Source organism: Leptodactylus fuscus, chromosome 1 (genome assembly GCF_031893055.1).
Source record: "Leptodactylus fuscus isolate aLepFus1 chromosome 1, aLepFus1.hap2, whole genome shotgun sequence".
Classification (NCBI taxonomy): Eukaryota; Metazoa; Chordata; class Amphibia; order Anura; family Leptodactylidae; genus Leptodactylus; species Leptodactylus fuscus.
The window spans coordinates 248,281,636-248,300,850 of NC_134265.1; the positions used below are offsets into that span (position 1 = coordinate 248,281,636).

The 19,215-nt window shown below is 38.5% G+C and overlaps 1 protein-coding gene across 1 annotated transcript in view; it reads left to right on the plus strand.

The window, feature by feature from the left end:
- Positions 1-11,008: 11,008 nt before the first annotated feature.
- The window catches only part of LOC142217570 (PDZ and LIM domain protein 5-like), a 37,318-nt gene continuing 29,111 nt past the window's right edge, over positions 11,009-19,215 (plus strand). The window contains exons 1-3 of the mRNA XM_075285866.1: positions 11,009-11,155; positions 11,875-12,006; positions 17,104-17,240. Of these exons, the coding sequence (XP_075141967.1) occupies positions 11,019-11,155; positions 11,875-12,006; positions 17,104-17,240 (406 nt within the window). The 5' untranslated portion in view covers positions 11,009-11,018. The remainder of the gene's footprint in view (positions 11,156-11,874; positions 12,007-17,103; positions 17,241-19,215) is intronic.

Genomic DNA, 19,215 nt, shown 5'->3' on the forward strand with positions numbered 1-19,215 from the left:
TTCATCAGGTGTACATACTGTTATGCTGTCCTTATGTAAACATGATGAAGAAACCAGTTTCCGGTTTCGAAACGCGTTGTGTGACAGGACCACGGTTGATAAGTGTGGATCTATTTGTCCACTTTATACTTACTAGATAAGTTGGCTGGATTGGTAATCATTTTTTGCAACTTTGACTAATGTAGCCCTTTGGACATATAGTGATAAATGTACCATATATACTCAAGTTTAAGCCGATCCCCCCTAATTTTACCACAAAAAAAAACCTGGGAAAACTTATTGACTCGAGTATAAATCTAGGGGGAAATGTAGCAGCTACTGGAAAATTTCAAAAATGTAAATTGTTTTTGGGTGCAGTAGTTGCTGGGTGCTGGCAAAGGGGAGGGGGTGTTTTTTTGTTGTCTGTCTGCCCCTTCCCTGAGCTTGAGGACTGTTTTTTTTTGTTTTTTTTTCGTCACGTGGAATTCAGCCTTGCTGTATATAGGGTATCTGCAGTGCTCCTATTAACCCCTTCCTGACGGAATAGGAGCACTGCAGATCCCCTATATTCAGTAGACCGGGCACTTTCAGATACAGGATACCTAATGTGTGTGTTTCAGTCATTTTCTACTTTTATATGTATTCTAGGGAAAGGAGGGTTTTTCATGCTGCACCTTCCTTTACATCTGTCATTAACAATACATATACTGCTTAATAGTGCATGTATATTATTTATTATTTTAAAAATCACAAAAGAATTTAGTTTACAACGTAAAACTGTGTAACCAAACTGACACATTACTAAGTTCAAATTGTGAAATATACATAATATCAAATTTGTAGTGTAGGACACCCAAAAATAAGGCTTTAAGAATATTTGTAGTGTATTTAGAAGTTCAATAGGCAAGTTACTCCTAGATTTACAAATTTAGTCAGGATTGCCAGTTTGAGTACTTGCCATTGTTGTGGCACTTCTTCCGAATGTACTTGGATATGATATATTTGCAGTACAGTTATTGATGCCAATGAAGGCAAAGTACTGCACATGTCCCATTCCGAGTTTGCACCTCTCACCTCTGTGCAGGAGTCTGCGATGCTGAAGTTATCAGTGAAGGGTTTAGTGAGGAAAGCTTGGACACTTGTAGGGCTTGGGAACACTCACTGGTGGGCACTTGGCGTGCAAGGATAAAAATGTACTTAAACTTGAAAATGCCATTATTTGTAATTTTGCAAGGCATGATATAATACAAATAGCAGTGCAACAAGCATCAGATGTTTTCTAGAGAGATATACTGCAATAGCAATTGAAAATCTCAATGTTCATGATGTAATATGAGAGGACGCAAATGATCGCTGTAGGTTATATTATATCTAAATTGATACTTTAAGTTTCAAAACTTAAAACCTTGTACAAAAGTTCTTTGCCAGATGCTTTATTTGCACTTAAACTGAAGCCCCATCAAAATGTAGAAATCCCAGCGAGCAGCAAAATGCTTTTTGTTTTAATTGGTTTTGGTCTAGTTGAGCTTAAGGCTTGAAGCGAAACTAATCCAAAAGCCATGTTAGAAGTAAAGCCAGCACTCTGGTATTGACTGTGAACAGTGATTGACCATTTTGTATAGGGTGATAATCTGTCTGGCAGTCAGATACATTTTAACAAGTTCAAACTTTGTTATATATTTATTTCAAGCATGTCTACAGGTCCTCCAATTAATACAGACAGCCAAGCGTTTCCTGTGGATATAGCCATGTGCTCAATGGCTACTCAAACAGACGATGTTCTTTCTACAAGTGAAACTCCAACAGTAAATCCGTCTTCTCTGAGGTTGAACAAGCTTTATCCAATGCTTGGTGCATGTGAAGGATTTTGTCCTACTGACCTCACACAGTGTGACAATACTGCACTATTCTAAATTTGTTAGTCCTTACTCACATAACAGTGCCATTTTTCATAGACCTAACATCCATGAAAAACATCCATGGCGTTCTGTTAAGGATTTATTCAGGGGTTATTCACATGGCCAGGTTTTGAACAACCGTAACATGGCTGCTTTAAAAACCCATTGAGTGTCAATGGGTATATTTTATTATAAAAGCCCCTTTAGAGGTGTGGATAATTGTTAGGGTCACTTTTACACAATTATACCAGTTTTCTATCAAGAAATGCAAAACCATACAGCGAGACGCAATAATTACTACTTTAGTCAGAGATTCTTATGCTCTCACACATACACGTAAATGGGCATCGTGTAATAGACTCTCTGCCAGTTTGTAAAGTATACCTTCAATTCTAAACATTTTTTTAGAAGGTAAATATAATAAATTTTGTAATATCTTATTAAAGAAATAGCTTTTATTCTTTACTTATTAGAGTGTTCTCCTCCTCCTTGTCGTCAAACTATAATCAGTTTAGAAAATGTCTCTGCACTAAGCCTCATTCATGGAAGCCTATGGAGAGGGGAAGAGAAGGAGGAGGCTGTTCATTGATCTCTTGCCTCATTCTGAGTCTATCTTGAAAGATACAATGGTGTCAAAAACCAGCTGTAGTTATTTTGTGTGTCTTTTCCAGCAGCTTCCCTCCCCCTTCTCTCCATATGCCTTCATGTAAAAAGTATCTAAGCCTGACCTATTTATCCAGTAGGTTTATGATTATTTTATTTATTTTTTTAATAATTGGAGGTACGCTTTAAGTGATCGAAACTGAGACCTACTCATAGCACAATTGAGTTCATTATCCACACTTCTAAAGTGTTGCTACTGTCTTGCAAAGTTTCTTCTTAATCCATGGTCTGTGTGTGAAACTTCACTGTGTGGAAACCTTGATTTCATTTCTTTATGTATATTTGAGACTAGAATGGATTACATTACAGATCAGAGTCTACATCTTTGGAAAAAACAGGAAATGACGACCGATTTCCATTTTCTAATTTTACCATCTCTCCTGAAAAATCTTCTGTTGACCCTGGTCCGTCAGATAGTCCACAAGAGAGGTAAACGGTGGTAACTGGGTGTGGATACTCTGTATAGCTCAATCTCACGTATAACCAAGAACACATCTGGAAAAAGATAGTATCTGTCATCGCAATCTTGCCTCTAGAAACAGGATTAGCAACGTTCTGATTTTTGTTTTTGTTTTTTAATCAAAATGACCACTCATGAATTTTTCAGTAAGCGTTAAACTCCTCCAACAATTTCAGAATATTTTCGAGGGACTTTCCATAATTCCCCATACATTTCAGTAAAGATCACTTCAGGTTTGGTTGGTACTAGCACCTGCTGAACTATACCCAAACCAATTATACTTTTATAATATGTCTAACTGACCATGTCATAAAACTCAATTTTGGAACAATTTCCTCATTGCTGCTCTTGAGTTGAAAGAAAACTCAATTGCTCACTATGGCAGTCTTTCAGACTTTCTTCGAACATATTACTTTGGAAGAGGGCTTTTAACCACTATTGTAATATAATAATAAAAATGTCCAGGTCACAGTATTCTACTTTCCTAAAGTATTTGAAGCTTTTTTTTCTTAGATTGAAGATAAATTGCAGAAATAATTTCTTGTTGAGAATTTCAGTATTCCATTTGAAATGTCTTTTAAATAATTGTACTTGTCATGTTTCTGGATTCAGTCCCAGTAGGGAATTTGGTTTAGCTATTTTACTGAAAGTACTGAATTGTGTTTTTAAACAAGCATTTGTTTTTATTTATTTTTTATGAAAGCTTTTGTTTATTCTAGAGCTACTGCAGTTGATCATGGCCTGCTTAAAGAGGACCTTTCATGGTTTGGGGCACAGGCAGTTCCATATACTGCTGGAAACCCGACAGTGCTCTGAATTCAGCGTACTGTCTGCTTTCCCGAACTGAAGCCCCGGGTAAAGCGCTATCGGTCCTGGTACCGTAGCCCCTCTCCAGTCAGAAGGGCGTTCATGACAGTCAGTCAGGTACGTCCTTCTTCACAGCAGTGCCTATCGCGTTGTACATTGTGAGCGGGGAGGAACTGTCAGGAACGCCCTTCTGACTGTAAAGCGCTGCGGTACCGGGACCGAAAGTTCTTTACCCGGGGCACAGATCGGGAAAGACTACAGTGCGCTGAATTCAGCACACTGTCGGCTTTCCAGCAGTATATAGAACTGCCTGTGCCCCAAACCATGAAAAGTCCTCTTTAAGGACAGTGGATAACCCTAATACACTGCTCATATTTAATAATAGTTAGACAGCGCAAATTTAGACAGTCTGAAAATACACCATATTTTTCACAGTGGCTGATGCTGGATAATAAATTTGGCATACCTAGTAGACTGTTTAGTCTAAGCTTTTATACCGCCTTTTAGCTGACTTACTGTGAGTCAGAATTCTATACAATTTTGTCGCATTTCCCTTTTTGTTAGTATCCACATGTATAGCAAGTTGAATAATTTTAGCCCTAGTTATTTGCACCACAGATACGCCATATTGTGCCAAAGATTAACCACATTTATGCCAGTGTCTAGTTGTAATAAATCTGGGCCACTAACCCTAGGATCACACTAACGTTTGAGTCTCCATACGAGACTACGTCCTCCATTCCCCTTAAAATAGGCAGAGAGAAAAGTCCTGCTAGGAGGACTTTTCTCGTTAATGTTTTCAGCGAAAACTGGGTGGAAACTTGGCAGACCTCATTCTAATCTATGAGATCCAGGGGTTACTGCATGTAACTGCTATTTAAGCAGATAGGACTTCCGTTTTTTGGGTCCCCAAGTGGACTTACAGACAGAAACCCGAATGTTGGTGTTAACATTTTAAATGGTTACCTTTTTTTTTTTTTTTTTTTTTTTTTTTTTTTTTTTTTTGTGATTCTTTTAAATTATTATCATTTGACATCTGTACATATTTGGGAACAGTACTATATGACTGTTCATAGTATTTACATTCTGTAATTTTTTTTTCTGCATTTTCCTATCACAGCAATATGATAATACAACAGAACCTAATGGACTATGGGTTAGTGGGATTGACCATGGCTGTCCATCATGCAATAAATCCAGCATTGCTTAGTGACTTCTGTTTGTAAATAAAAACTCAGAAACACAGAAGTGAATAGCGTTCATGTTTGATATATCTTACCTTTCAATCTCTTGTCTGTTTTTTCCTTCAGAAAGTCTTTGTTTAACAATCCTTTGGAATCCTTGCCAAAATGTGCGCCTTTTCCTCCTGCTACTGTAAAGACCTTAAATGTCACTAGTCAAGTAGCTACAATAACTAAGACTGCATCAGTCTTCATGAGGTTAGACCCCTTACTCTTCTGGATTGACCACATGTACACTAGGTCTTGTTTACCACCAAGACTAATTGTGTATAGTAGATATAGAGATAATTTCAGAGAATCTGTCATCATAGTGTTCACTAGATAAAACGCAGGGATTTCAGATAGTTTTATCTTTCAAGCTCTGTATACTAATGGATACCCCCGACTCCAAAAGGTCTGACAAACTCTAAATTTGATGCCAAGTTACTGCATTAGTATTTTGAGTGTGGCCATACCATGGGGGAATGAAAGTGAGCTGAAAGATAGAAACCTCATACAGATATGTGAAGTCACCAAGAAATATTTATACATATCCAAAATAATGATAAAATCATGATGACAGATTGCTGTAGGCATGGCAAATAAAATACCAGTTTCTGATATTTGACTGGTTTCCCAAAGCAACATTTTTATTTTATTTTTGTTTTTAATGGGCTACTTCTTGGCCTTCATACACGGTTGTCACCATACTGGGGTATAGAGTAGTCACCTGCAGATTACTGAACTTTGGAGTATATCTGTGTATACAAGAGAAGGGGGGCTATATTCTGTACCACCTACAGTATGTGCATGGATGGTTATTTGGAGAGTATATATAAGATCATTAACCAGCTGCAAAAGCAGGGTATGTTGGGATGAAGAATGGGAGGGGGGCAGCCCTACTTTTATCTAGCGCTATAGAGTTACGGCTTGTTTTAGGTGGAGTAAATAAAAAGTTACCTACTCCAGCTTCAAAATAAAATGATTTTTTAATTGTATTGTACAATTATTATTGGTACTGTATTATTAAGATGCATAGTTTATTGCTAGAATTTTGGTGAATTGAAGTTTTGGAGCATCTGTCTGACCATTATGTCAGCCGTTTGTGTCGTAGCAGGGGTCAAAGTCAAGCTGTGCAAAATAAAGGAGTCTGGAGTCAGTAAGCCAAACCACTGACGCAGAGTTCAGCTTTCATCATTTATAGGAGGTGATTACCTTAAATAAGGGAACATGTCAAGCAGTTTTTTCCCCCATCATAAACTGGCCCCATTATGCACGGGAACAGGGAATTCCCTTTTATTGTAGCCCCAATATAATCTTCCTGTTCATTCTGCCCCTGGGCATGCTTACAACGTCCTCAAAGTCCCCTTACTCTCTGCGGTCACAAGCCGTCAATCATACCCAGGCGGTGAGATTCACAACGGGACTGTGTGACTAGGCCGAAGCTGCTCCCCACCCCTGAGACTACTCGGGTTAATTTACATGTAACTTTTTATGCTTTCAGACATTTCTAACTAAACTTTAGAGCAACAGAAATATTACACGGGGGCAGCAATGGAAAGCAAATCACTTGATTCTGCATATTAAAGGGGCTCTATCACTGGGAAAAGTCATTTTTATCTAAACACATGCTTGCATAGGCTTTAGAAAGGCTATTCCACACTTACCTTTTGTATGCAGATTGCCTCAGTGGTGTCTGAATAAGTCCGTTTTTATTCATATGCTAATGAGCTTCCAGCCAGCTCAGGAAGTTCCCAGCAGCCTCCTCTCTCCCATTATCTTCTATGTGTAAGGAAGCAAACAGGAAGCTGAGTCATGAGCAGCAGCAGGAGCAGCCTCCCATAGAAAACAGCAGAGAGAGGTGTGCACCTTCTATCGTGCACTAGTCTAATTAGCATATGAATATAAACAGACTTATTCAGACACCACTGAGGCAATCTACATACTAAAGGTAGGTGTGGAATAGACTTTCTAAGGGCTATGCAAAGGTGTGATTAGTTAAAAATGACTTTTCCTAGTGATAGAGCCCTGGCGCCAGTTAATGGTGGAAAATCCACCTGACAGGTTTCCTTTTAATTCTGTAATGTTCTTTACATTCTGCTCTTTACTCCCACCAATGTTTTCCCCTGTTGAAATCTTATACTTTAGCCAAGTTATTCCCTCCCCTTTGAACTACCAAGGCAGTCGCTCTCTAAGACTGTTGGACCCTTTGGGAAACCAGTCAGATTTCCAGTAGTAATGTTTAGTCTGGTATTTTACCTGTTCTTTAACAATGACACCCAAAATTCTAATATTAACTATAATCACTATACTATTTGTTTCACAATGTGTTGCTGCATGAAAACCACAAACCTTAAATCCACAGTTATAAGTAAGCGCTATGCTAATGGTACATAGGGCAAACGGTTTTATGGTGTGTGGACTCGCTTTTCTTTTCTTTTTTTTTTTTTTTTTTTTAACATTAATGTTTTTAATGGTAATTTGTCTTATACAGTATTAGTGCTCACGTTTTCAATTCCCCCCCCCCATTCTATCAGGTGTCAGATATCTGGCTGCAAGAATAGCAAAATCTACTGCCACCCCCCCCCCCCCCCAAAAAAAAAAACAAAAAACAAAAAACAAAAAAAAAACCTGATCCTGTTGTAAATTAGTTGGATCAATAAGGATTAGCTAGTTGGGATCTGTTTTAAATCATATCAGTCTGTTCTGGACAGAAGTCTTCACTGTAGCGTGAACAAGGCCTTGCATAAGTCCTATTTCATTTATTTGCTAGAAGTTCAAGTACATAACACATATATGCAACCACCAGAAAACCGTGATCTATAAATGATATTCCATCCTCTGTCTAAATGTACAAAACTGTACTGAAAAAAATATATCGGTGTTCACTATCTAAGGATAAAAATAAAGGTGTTTATAAGCCTATTGATTTTTGCCTCCAGCAGCCTCATAACTACGTATGCTATACCGCTTTAAGTCATGGTACAGGTTGGAAATCGTGATGTTTTATGCAGGATTTCTTGGAGCAGGGTCAGCCTCAGAGCTGCCCCATGGCATTCAGACAGACTGTTCTGCTGTTAAAAGAAACCTGTCAACACTTTCGCACTATGAGGTAAAATAATTGAATCCAGATCAGAGTTTCTCAACATTTTAACGCCAAGTTACCCCCTAGTCAAATACATGACATGGACATAAAAGTACCCCCATTGTTCATTATCTAGAAATTGTGTGCCATGTAAGTGTGAGAAGGATTTTTTTTTTTTTAAGATTACTTGCTGCAAGACTGCATTGCAGTCAAATCAGAGACACCTAGCTTTCCTGTTTTAAGGCTATACAAAGCTTTCTTTTGGCAACACCTTGATCCACCTTGATGGTATGGGGTGTAGTTAACTGTACACCTATTTAACCTCTAATATATTAAAGCACATCTAGTAATGTCTGTGTGGTTTCAGCTGTAATGCTGTTGGACTCGGCATAGCCAATAGCTGAAATGTTTGCTTACATTTTTTACTGATACTTGGAAACTGAAGGTCCACCATGGTTGTGCCCAGTCCTGTATTTGACAAACCCTGTTCAGAGAGTCCTCTAAGAAATGGAATAAACGTGGAGATTGGTCTTAGACAGAAGTGCACCGTCTCAACCCAGACTTGCGATCCTCCTGCAGCCCAGCAGTCGCTGTCTTTCCATTCTACAGAACCACTTGTATCCAAAGAGATTTCACCTCCCAAGGCACTTAGCAGGTACATTACACAGTACATTGGGGTGTTCTCCTGATCCTACTGCTGTGAGTAGAAGAGTGTATGCACAATGGGAAAACTGCTTTAACTTTCTAATATTTAGTTGTACCATGTCACTAAATTGCTGTAATATTTTAAGCCTATTTGTAGGATGTAATATGTATATTTTTCTGAAAGAGGACCTGTCTGCTCCTAATTTGTCTGTTTTAGTGAATAATTTTATTCTCCATAAAATAATTCTGGATTCTGTTTTTAAGAACTATGTGTTGTGTTGTCAGTCTGTCATTCCTAGAAATGTATGAATAAACTGCAGAGTGTTATTAATTTATTTCACTTCTTTTTAATAGAAAACGGGCTCTAAAGTTTAGCAACATTCAGAACTATACCCATTGGGGCAGATTTATTATGTTTTGTATGCCAGTTTGCATAAAAAATTGCAATTTTTCAACAAACTGACAATTTAAAATTTTTCGGCTCCAGGAATACATATACTGATGTTAGCAAGTTTTCATAAATGTGTCCCATTGTGTATGGTTAGTGTAACTTGGAGAAGCAGGATACTAAGCCTCTTCTACTCTCTCTGTTGTCTATATATCATTATATTGTGCATATAACTCTAACTATTTTCACTGCCTAATGCTGTTTGCTTGCATTGAGCACTACATCGCTGTTGTAAATCTGTCTCCTCCATACAGCTTCCCTCACAGTGAGTCCCTCTAATAAACTCCACCTACTTAATAGCAAAAAGAAAATGAAATTACATTTAATGCCTCCTGTGCTGAACTCCCGAGTATTGCAACTTATGCCTTACCATTGGCTGCTGCTAATTCTGTTCTTGAACTCCGATTGTCCCATCAGCCTTTGCGTGTGGATTCTTTGTTTCTGAATCTGGACCTTTCCTCAGAAATTCTACCTCTTACCACCATGTTCCAGTCCAGCCTCTAGTGTGTGTGTGTACCCTAAAACCTGTTTCCTGGGCCTAAATCCTATGTTCCCTGAGCCTGTATCAGGTGTAAGGTTCCTTCCAAGGTCCTGCCTATCACAAAGTGATTTTTGGACTGTCCATTGTTGGTGCTGCTTCCAGCTCCTAGGTGGTTGCAGTTGAAGAAACCAGAACTCTGCTTAGGTAATGTGTCTAGCCAGTCATTAATGCACCATTACACAGTAGCTAGACAGTGTTAAGAGATACACACCCAGTTGTCAATTTATTCATACTTTTGTTATGTGAATAACTGAAGAAAAGTATAATGCATTGATATATTTGAAGGAATACAATTAATTGCTAAAACAGACACATCATAAGAGTTAACAGAATCTCTTCAATGTAAGGCGCAGTTCACACGGGGAGTGAATTGGCAAATTTTAGTCCTGAGTGACGCGGGAAGCTACGTCACAATAGTGCCAAAATGCGCCGGCCACGACTGTCGTTGCTTCCCCCTCTGGAGTAGGCTCAAATGAATGGACCTAGACCGAAGGGTACTGCCGCGAGGCAGACGCCAGGGCTGAAACAGCTGCTTTTCCATTGTGAGGGGGCGGATTATGACATGGCTTCAGCGCCATAATCCGCCCCTTCTTGTCCTGTGTGAATGGGGCCTTAAAGGCCATTGATATCTAGCAGTTTACTGCCTCATATCTGGGGTCTCTGGTGCCCACTTACCACAAAGATTTAGGACACATATATGGATTCCTCTGAAAAGGCTTGGCTATTAAGGGGCTTTTTGCAAGTCATTTTCTACACCTAAAAGTTTGCTCTGTAATTGTACGGTATACATTGTGGGATAAGGAAATGGTCATTGAAACTATAACTCCTTGTGAAGTGCATATTGCTCAGGACATGAAGATAAACACACTGCTGTGAACTGCTACCACAATAAGCATATATTTTTAATTGCAGACACTAGACCAAAGTCTTTTCACAATGGTGACCACTATGGGTACAAGCCTATAGCTACCTCTACATCAGTTACAATGGTGTATTTCTTTTGTTATGTCAGTCTAAGTGACATACTGACATGAAATATAACAGTACATTCAGCAGAAGAATTATATAGCTATGTAAGACTGCTAGCAGGTACCTTTTGTGTGATACAAGTTGTTTTTTTCCTTACTCTTGAGGTTCATTGTTAAACTGACAAGCACTTGCTTATATAGGACAGTTGAACTTTGAACATTTTATTCATTTCTTTTTGTTTTAATCCATTGTTCTTACTGCTCTTTTATGTCTATTATAAGTACTTGCGTAAAAAAAGGTTTGATGGAAAATCCTGTGGACAGACTTCCAAAGTCAGCTACCGTTCCTCATCCAATGCTTGCACCACTTACGTTGCAGAATTCCAAAAGCAAAACAGATGCAGTTGCTGCATTGTCTGCAGTTGTGGGTGCACAGGCCAGGTATTGTCCTAGTTCATTCTGCTGGTAGTTGTATTCAGCCTAATACTTAACTTTGCTGTGCAAATAGTTGGACTAACCGTTTTTGATATGTGGGGAGTCTTATGATGTCAGTTGAGCAATACTCCAGTCATCCGAGTATCCACTAACGCACAACTTAGACATTTTGAGAAATCCAATACGTTTTACTGGAGAGCATTTGGTAGATCATTCAGATACATGCCTCACTCTGTTTCTTGCACAAAGAGAATGTGTCTGGAAAAGTGGTAATAGGCCTTCACGCATAGTATTTATACTAAACCATGCTACTCGCCTCCATTCTGATGCTGCACCTCTGCTCTCTGCTTTATTTGTAAAGTTTCAACACACAAGAGATACCCCCGAAGCTGGTCGCTGTCTGAAGTTGGACACCGCTGCAACTAGCGGCTGTGAATAATTTTCTAGTTTGTTGAGATGTTCCCTGGAAAACCTATATTAAATTATTGGGTTAAGACATGACCACGGTTATCTTTTCAGGCACCTATATTTAGAAAACTCCATTAGCAGCTATCACTTGCAGTATATATTTTACATTTTGCTCTTTATTTTGGTATTTAGATCCACATATCACTCTGGGAAGCCACGTGATTTTCTTACCTAATGCATGTCACTACTGATCCTTTTTTCCCCTAATGGATGGGCATTCTTTTATGTCCACTTTCTACCTCTCTCTTCTTTCTCAGATTGTCTGATCCCTTTATCTATCGTTCTCTCTTGGACGCTCTTCTCATAGAACCTGTCTTTAAACAACCTTTTCCAAGTTCAAAATTAGGAAGGAGATCAACTGGTTTGATGGGAAGTGAACAGCTTATAAGGTGAGGTGTATGAATACATTTCATTTTCAGGGTGAAATCAATTCTTTAGAAACTTGGTGTGCAATCTGGAAAGACTGTGCATGGACTACCCAGGTTTTATTTTGGTATTTCAGATAAATCTGGAGTAGGATCTAAAGAATAGAAAATTATATCTACTAATTGAACTTCTCATCTGCTGCTTCCGCCATCTTCTTTCTATAACTAGGGGCTAAGCAGAGTATAAATAATCCTCTACTAGAGATGAGCGAGTACTGTTCGGATCAGCCGATCCGAACGGCACGCTCCATAGAAATGAATGGATGTAGCTGGTACTTCCGCTTTTATCGGCGGCTGGCCGCTTAACCCCCCGCGTGCCGGCTACGTCCATTCATTTCTATGCGAGCGTGCTGTTCGGATCTGCTGATCCGAACAGTACTCGCTCATCTCTATCCTCTACAACTCTGTGGTTATGGTGCTTGAGACCATTTTCAATCCCGTTACATAAATTGCTTTCTAATTAATAAACCTTAATTTCTATAGCTATCTACGAGGAACACTGTAGAATATGCTAGTTGATAAATTTGTCATATCTTTAGATTTTCTAATTGAGCATTAATTGTTACAACACAATTTTGGCATATCCTAAGCCATGTCTCTTATTCCTTGTAAACCATACCAACATGTTTCAAAAAGTTTACATCAAACTAGATGTACCACATTTACACCAGTGTCTAGTCATATACCTGTTTTCATTAAGGTGTAGTAACCGAGTCATCCCCTGTGCCCTGTGGAGTCCTGTGTGCTGAGTGTAGGATTATACCACTGACTTGCCCTTCCTGTCCCTTTTGGGGATTTCCATTTCCTGGGGCATTCAATTGTATGGATGGACAATATCTAAAAGTGAAGAAAGTCCACAGCAGCACCAGCATAATGGTGGGTGCTCAGCCCAGGGCCTCTGTTAACAGCTCTATGTAAATCTCCAAGGAAAAAGGCAGCACTCCAATTGTATCAAACAAAATTGGTGTAGTTTATTTCATCTATAAGCAACGTTTCAGCTCCAGTGAGCCTTTGTCAAGCTATCAATCTCTATCTATCTATGAAACCATGCAGATCCATATCACCTATATAGGCCATGCAATATTCATAATTTTCATGCATTATAGTATACAGTGTTTCATGATGAGAACACTTGTGTGTTATTTGTTTGTCTCTATGTGTAAATCTGTTTTCCATTTTTGGGTTAAAACCACTCTGAAAATATGTACCCATTTTGCCCAAAATATCCCTTAATTCATCCAGTTTCAGATTAGGAGTCTACTGACACAGTGATACTCCATGTATACTTACGCCTAAAAATATTCCCTTAGCGTATGTCGTCTCCTTTGCGATCTACACACATGTATGTTTTCTCTGTGCTACACCATGGGTTAAGAATACGGCACAAGTAAGATGAGCCTTTTGGTATTCCATTCAGAAGAATAGAGACAGTGTCATGTGTCTCTTTGACAACACTGGGTGACCCCCCTCCCCGCCCTCTAGTAATGCAGCACTAGTCTGGTGTTGGTAGGTGTACCCTGATGATATGATGGGCACTGATTGGTTGGCGTGGGTTTCCTCTCATACAGCAAAAATCTACTGATTTTCAAACATAGACTGTCCTCTTCAATAATCTGTTGCAGTTCCACGCACCAGATTGGAAAACTAGGCCAGATAGGATCTGGCGTAGATTTCCACTTTAAGTTTTAGTAAATAAGTTGGACCAAGGTGTCCCTCAGTCAGCACCCACATTACCAGAATGAGACAGGCAAGGAGCAGATTGGGATGGCGCCTTTTTAATAATTTATTATTATTTATAATATAATTTATATTTTATTATTAGAATTTCTTTTTTTTTTAATACGTTCTATAAAAGTTTAATCCTCTACCTTTACAATCGATAAAGAGGTCTTTTATAATATGGTTATTTGTTCGCAGTGTGCACTTCTTTTGAATGGAAACATTTTACTCTTGCAAATCGAATATGGTACATACAAACCTATAGTATCTGCTGGTTTGGTGTGGTATCTTACAACTCACAAGACTGAGGGTTGAGCATATTTTCACGCTACTATATATATGTTAGATCAGGAAATGTAGCATTTAATTGTAATGTTTAAATGTAGTTTAGATTAAACTGGGTTTTATAAGGAACTATTCTTGATAGACTTGTCTCTTGAGATGGAAAGTTGTTTAGAAATGCTATTGGACTGTAAACTAGGTTGCAGCAGCTAGTCAGACAGCTGCTGCCAAAGCCAATAACTTTATGGGTTGCGTACAAGGATTTGCACAGGGTGAAAATCTGTCTACTTCTATACATTTCGTATACAGTCCTATGAAAAAGTTTGGGCACCCCTATTAATCTTAATCATTTTTAGTTCTAAATATTTTGGTGTTTATAACAGCCATTTCAGTTTGATATATCTAATAACTGATGGACACAGTAATATTTCAGGATTGAAATGAGGTTTATTGTACTAACAGAAAATGTGCAATATGCATTAAACCAAAATTTGACCGGTGCAAAAGTATGGGCACCTCAACAGAAAAGTGACATTAATATTTAGTAGATCCTCCTTTTGCAAAGATAACAGCCTCTAGTCGCTTCCTGTAGCTTTTAATCAGTTCCTGGATCCTGGATAAAGGTATTTTGGACAAACAATTCAAGTTCAGTTAAGTTAGATGGTCGCCGAGCATGGACAGCCCGCTTCAAATCATCCCACAGATGTTCAATGATATTCAGGTCTGGGGACTGGGATGGCCATTCCAGAACATTGTAATTGTTCCTCTGCATGAATGCCTGAGGATTTGGAGCGGTGTTTTGGATCATTGTCTTGCTGAAATATCCATCCCCGGCGTAACTTCAACTTCGTCCCTGATTCTTGAACATTATTCTCAAGAATCTGCTGATACTGAGTGGAATCCATGCGACTCTCAACTTTAACAAGATTCCCGATGCCGGCATTGGCCACACAGCCCCAAAGCCTGATGGAACCTCCACCAAATTTTACAGTGGGTAGCATGTGTTTTTCTTGGAATGCTGTTTCTTTTTGGACGCCATGCATAACGCCTTTTTTTATAACCAAACAACTCAATTTTTGTTTCCAAAATGAAGCTGCCTTGTCCAAATGTGCTTTTTCATACCTCAGGCAACTCTATTTGTGGCGTACGTGCAGAAACGGCTTCTTTCTCATCACTCTCCCATACAGCTTCTATTTGTGCAAAGTGCGCTGTATAGTTGACCGATGCACAGTGACACCATCTGCAGCAAGATGATGCTGCAGCTCTTTGGAGGTGGTCTGTGGATTGTCCTTGACTGTTCTCACCATTCTTCTTCTCTGCCTTTCTGATATTTTTCTTGGCCTGCCACTTCTGGGCTTAACAAGAACTGTCCCTGTGGTCTTCCATTTCCTTACTATGTTCCTCACAGTGGAAACTGACAGGTTAAATCTCTGAGACAACTTTTTGTATCCTTCCCCTGAACAACTATGTTGAACAATCTTTGTTTTCAGATCATTTGAGAGTTGTTTTGAGAAGCCCATGATGCCACTCTTCAGAGGAGATTCAAATAGGAGATCAACTTGCAATTGGCCACCTTAAATACCTTTTCTTATGATTGGATACATCTGGCTATGAAGTTCAAAGCTCACTGAGGTTACAAAACCAATTTTGTGCTTCAGTAAGTCAGTAAAAAGTAGTTAGGGGAATTCAAATCAATAAAATGATAAGGGTGCCCATACTTTTGCACCGGTCAAATTTTGGTTTAATGCATATTGCACATTTTCTGTTAGTACAATAAACCTCATTTCAATCCTGAAATATTACTGTGTCCATCAGTTATTAGATATATCAAACTGAAATGGCTGTTGCAAACACCAAAATATTTAGAACAAAAAATGATTAAGATTAATAGGGGTGCCCAAACTTTTTCATAGGACTGTAAGTCATGGCTCTAGTCATATTACATCTGAAGTATTGTGTAGAGTCTAAGTAAAAGGACATGTATGGTTCAATAATAAGCTTTTCAGGTTTTGACCCTCAGTAGGACATTTTAAACTACACTTTGAAGTTTTCAGAATATTTTTAGAATTCAGAATATCTTGTATCTTGGAGATTGGTGTCGCTGAATTTTTACAGTACGTTTAAAATTGCTGATGGACCATATAAAATGCATGCTTATTGCAAATATTCATAGAAAAATATTAGTGTTTATATATTAGTCATTTCCATTATTCTTAGACTTGCATAGAAAGCTGCTGCACCCTCAAAATGCTGAAAAAATTGCTTGGTCGTTATAAGTTGGTTTCATATTAATTGAAAAATATGCTTATAAATTTTATTTTTCATATGTATGTGCTGCTGTTATGTGATTTCCTTGTTAGTTGTTTTAGCATTGATGCTAATGATAGATATATGGTGCAATAAATCGCACTAGTTAAGAGCAAGACCAGTTCTTCTGACCAGTGAATGTGCCCATTCCTTTTTCCCTAAACTTTTCATGTAGAAGAATATCTGCTTGTGATTTTTCTCATACTTCTGTTTATAGGTTCCTGCTCAATGACATCCTGTTTGGTGACCACTACAGTCAATCATAGGATTCAATGGTGACCTCTTCACAAACTGTGACTGACTGATCTGAGCAGTGGTGTGCTGTTTTTTAAGAGGTCACCAGTCAGGCCTGTGATTGGCTGCATTGAAGACCTGCCCTAAACTGTTGCTAATGAAGTGACACTGCAAACCAAGGACCTAAGAGATATGTGGTGTTTTGTTTTTGTTTTTAAATTGTCCCTTGCTTACCAAAAAGGGTTGAGTAGGTCCTTTAAGACCAGCTTCGCACTTGCAATGTGTGACCATTTGGGGATTTCATCCCCCATTCCACTTAGAAAATGAGGACAGAAATGTCAGCAAGCAGTGTTCACAGGTAACTTCTTTTTAAGCGGATTGAGTTAATGTTTCTTTGGGTCCGCAAGCGGACCCGAAGGACAGGAAACCTGAGCACAGGTGTAAACCTATCGTAAGCCGTAGTCTAAGTATTATATATTTAGATAACCTTATAATTTGCATCCTCTTTTCTACCAACAGTGATTCATTGGAACCTGCACCAGTCACTGGGACTGCTGGTGCATCTTCGAAGATTATGCCTGCTTCCTACAACCCCACACCATCTGCGTACAAGCCCAGTAGTACAACTGCATCCAGGCCAGGAGGCTGGCAACCAGGTAGCTGGATTGACACAAGTTAAAGATAATTCTTTAGATAATACAAAGACTAAAATGTTGTGGTTGAATAGGATGTTCAGTGCACTGTAGATATCAGTACGGTATAGTTGTTATAGGAGTCTGCCATGTATCTGGCTCAGTGTTTAGTGGTGGACCTTTTCTGCATGTTGTTGCTGGATATAATCTTCCCATGTCTGCATGTAGTAAATATAGCAAATTTAGAACATTGGTAGACAGTGCTGCAGTTATCTGATGTAGCCTCTAGATGGTGCCATGTTACTTTAATAGAACTTACATTCAGTGTGCTTCATAAAGGCTCAACTGCTACCCAAATGTTCCCAATTATTAATGCAAACTAAACATAAATTCTATTATCATTAATGAAGCATATAATACAATAAATGCTAAGAATTACACCAAAACTGAGCTATCTATTAGCTGTTTATAAATTCTCCTCTTTATCCATAAAATTTAGTTTTTAAAACTACCGCATATACTCGAGTATAAGCCGACCCAAATATAAGCCGAGGCCCCTAATTTTACCACAAAAAACCAGGAAAACTTATTGACTTGAGTATAAGCCTAGGGGGGAAATGCCGCAGCTGCTGGAAAATTTCAAAAATTAAAATGGCCGGAGTTTTTAGGTGCAGTAGTCGCTGGGGAAGGGGAGGGGGTGTTTTGGTTGTCTGTCTGCCCCTTCCCTGACCTTGAGGACTACCCCCCCCCCAAATTGGTTTTCAGCCTCGTTATTAAGCAGCTCCCCTCTATTCAGTAGACCGGGCACTTTCAGACACAGGGATACCTAACGTGCATAATGTGTTTCACAGTAATTTTCTACTTTTGTATGTATTCTAGGGAAAGGAGGGATTTAGAACTTTTATTTTATATCTTTAAAGCTTCCTTTATTTTCACCATTTTCACCCCCCCGCCAAAAAAATAAATAAATTTTTTTTTGCTTGACTCGAGTATAAGCCGAGGGGGGCTTTTTCAGCACAAAAACTGTTGAAAAATTCAGCTCATTCTCAAGTATATACAGTATATCAGTGTGCTGTTCTTGGGCTGTCCAAAATATTAGATATCGATAAATATTTTGGTAACTTACTTCTGACTTCATTTTCTTAATTCTGTTTTATGTGCTATTAATGTAAAGTACTTTCTTAATGTTACACTTGCACTTTCTTAATGTTTTGTGATTTACATAACCATCAGATCCCACGTTTGTCTCTAGAAGATAATCTATTAACTCGGCATAATCTTGGAAGTAAAGCATAAAAGAGTAGATATAGCTACAACCTCTGGACACCATCATTCCACTTATCATTCAGCCACAATGGGATATGTGTCCCAGGAAAACTCAATTAGATGTGTGGAATGCATTCAGCTTTTACTAGGGTGGAGAGGAGGGGGCTTCTTGGCTGAAGAGTAAAAGACCATTTGGTCAGAAGTTCAGAACATGAAAATCTGCTGAGGCTGAGCCCTTTAAACTCTGTAATTAATATAAGATTTTTGTACTTGAGTACAGAGAGAGTCAGATTGTTCACATTGGTTAGTACCAAATTCTCCACTCTTGTCAATGAGTAAGAATTCCAGTCATTCTGCCAATTCTTTGAGACTTCCGTGTCAATTGTCCTAAAATTACAGGCTAGATCAGAGCAGAACACAGATATGGTAGAAAGAACAGCATCTTGTTAAACAGTTCAAATAGTTTTTCTTCACCCATAGAAAATAATTAACATAGACAAATAAATGTATATACACATTCATGTGTAGTACCAGCCTTTTATACAGTCACTAAAAGCCAAAGGCAATAATCTTTCATGATAATAGTGTATACAAAGATGCACAGCACAAGCGTAACCTAGTTCCTACGCGACAGTGCAAAATCGGTAGAAGCGCCCACTTCCCCAATTTAAAGCGGTATTTCCATATCATTTATTTATGATTTACAGAATTATTAGATTATAACTAGAGATGA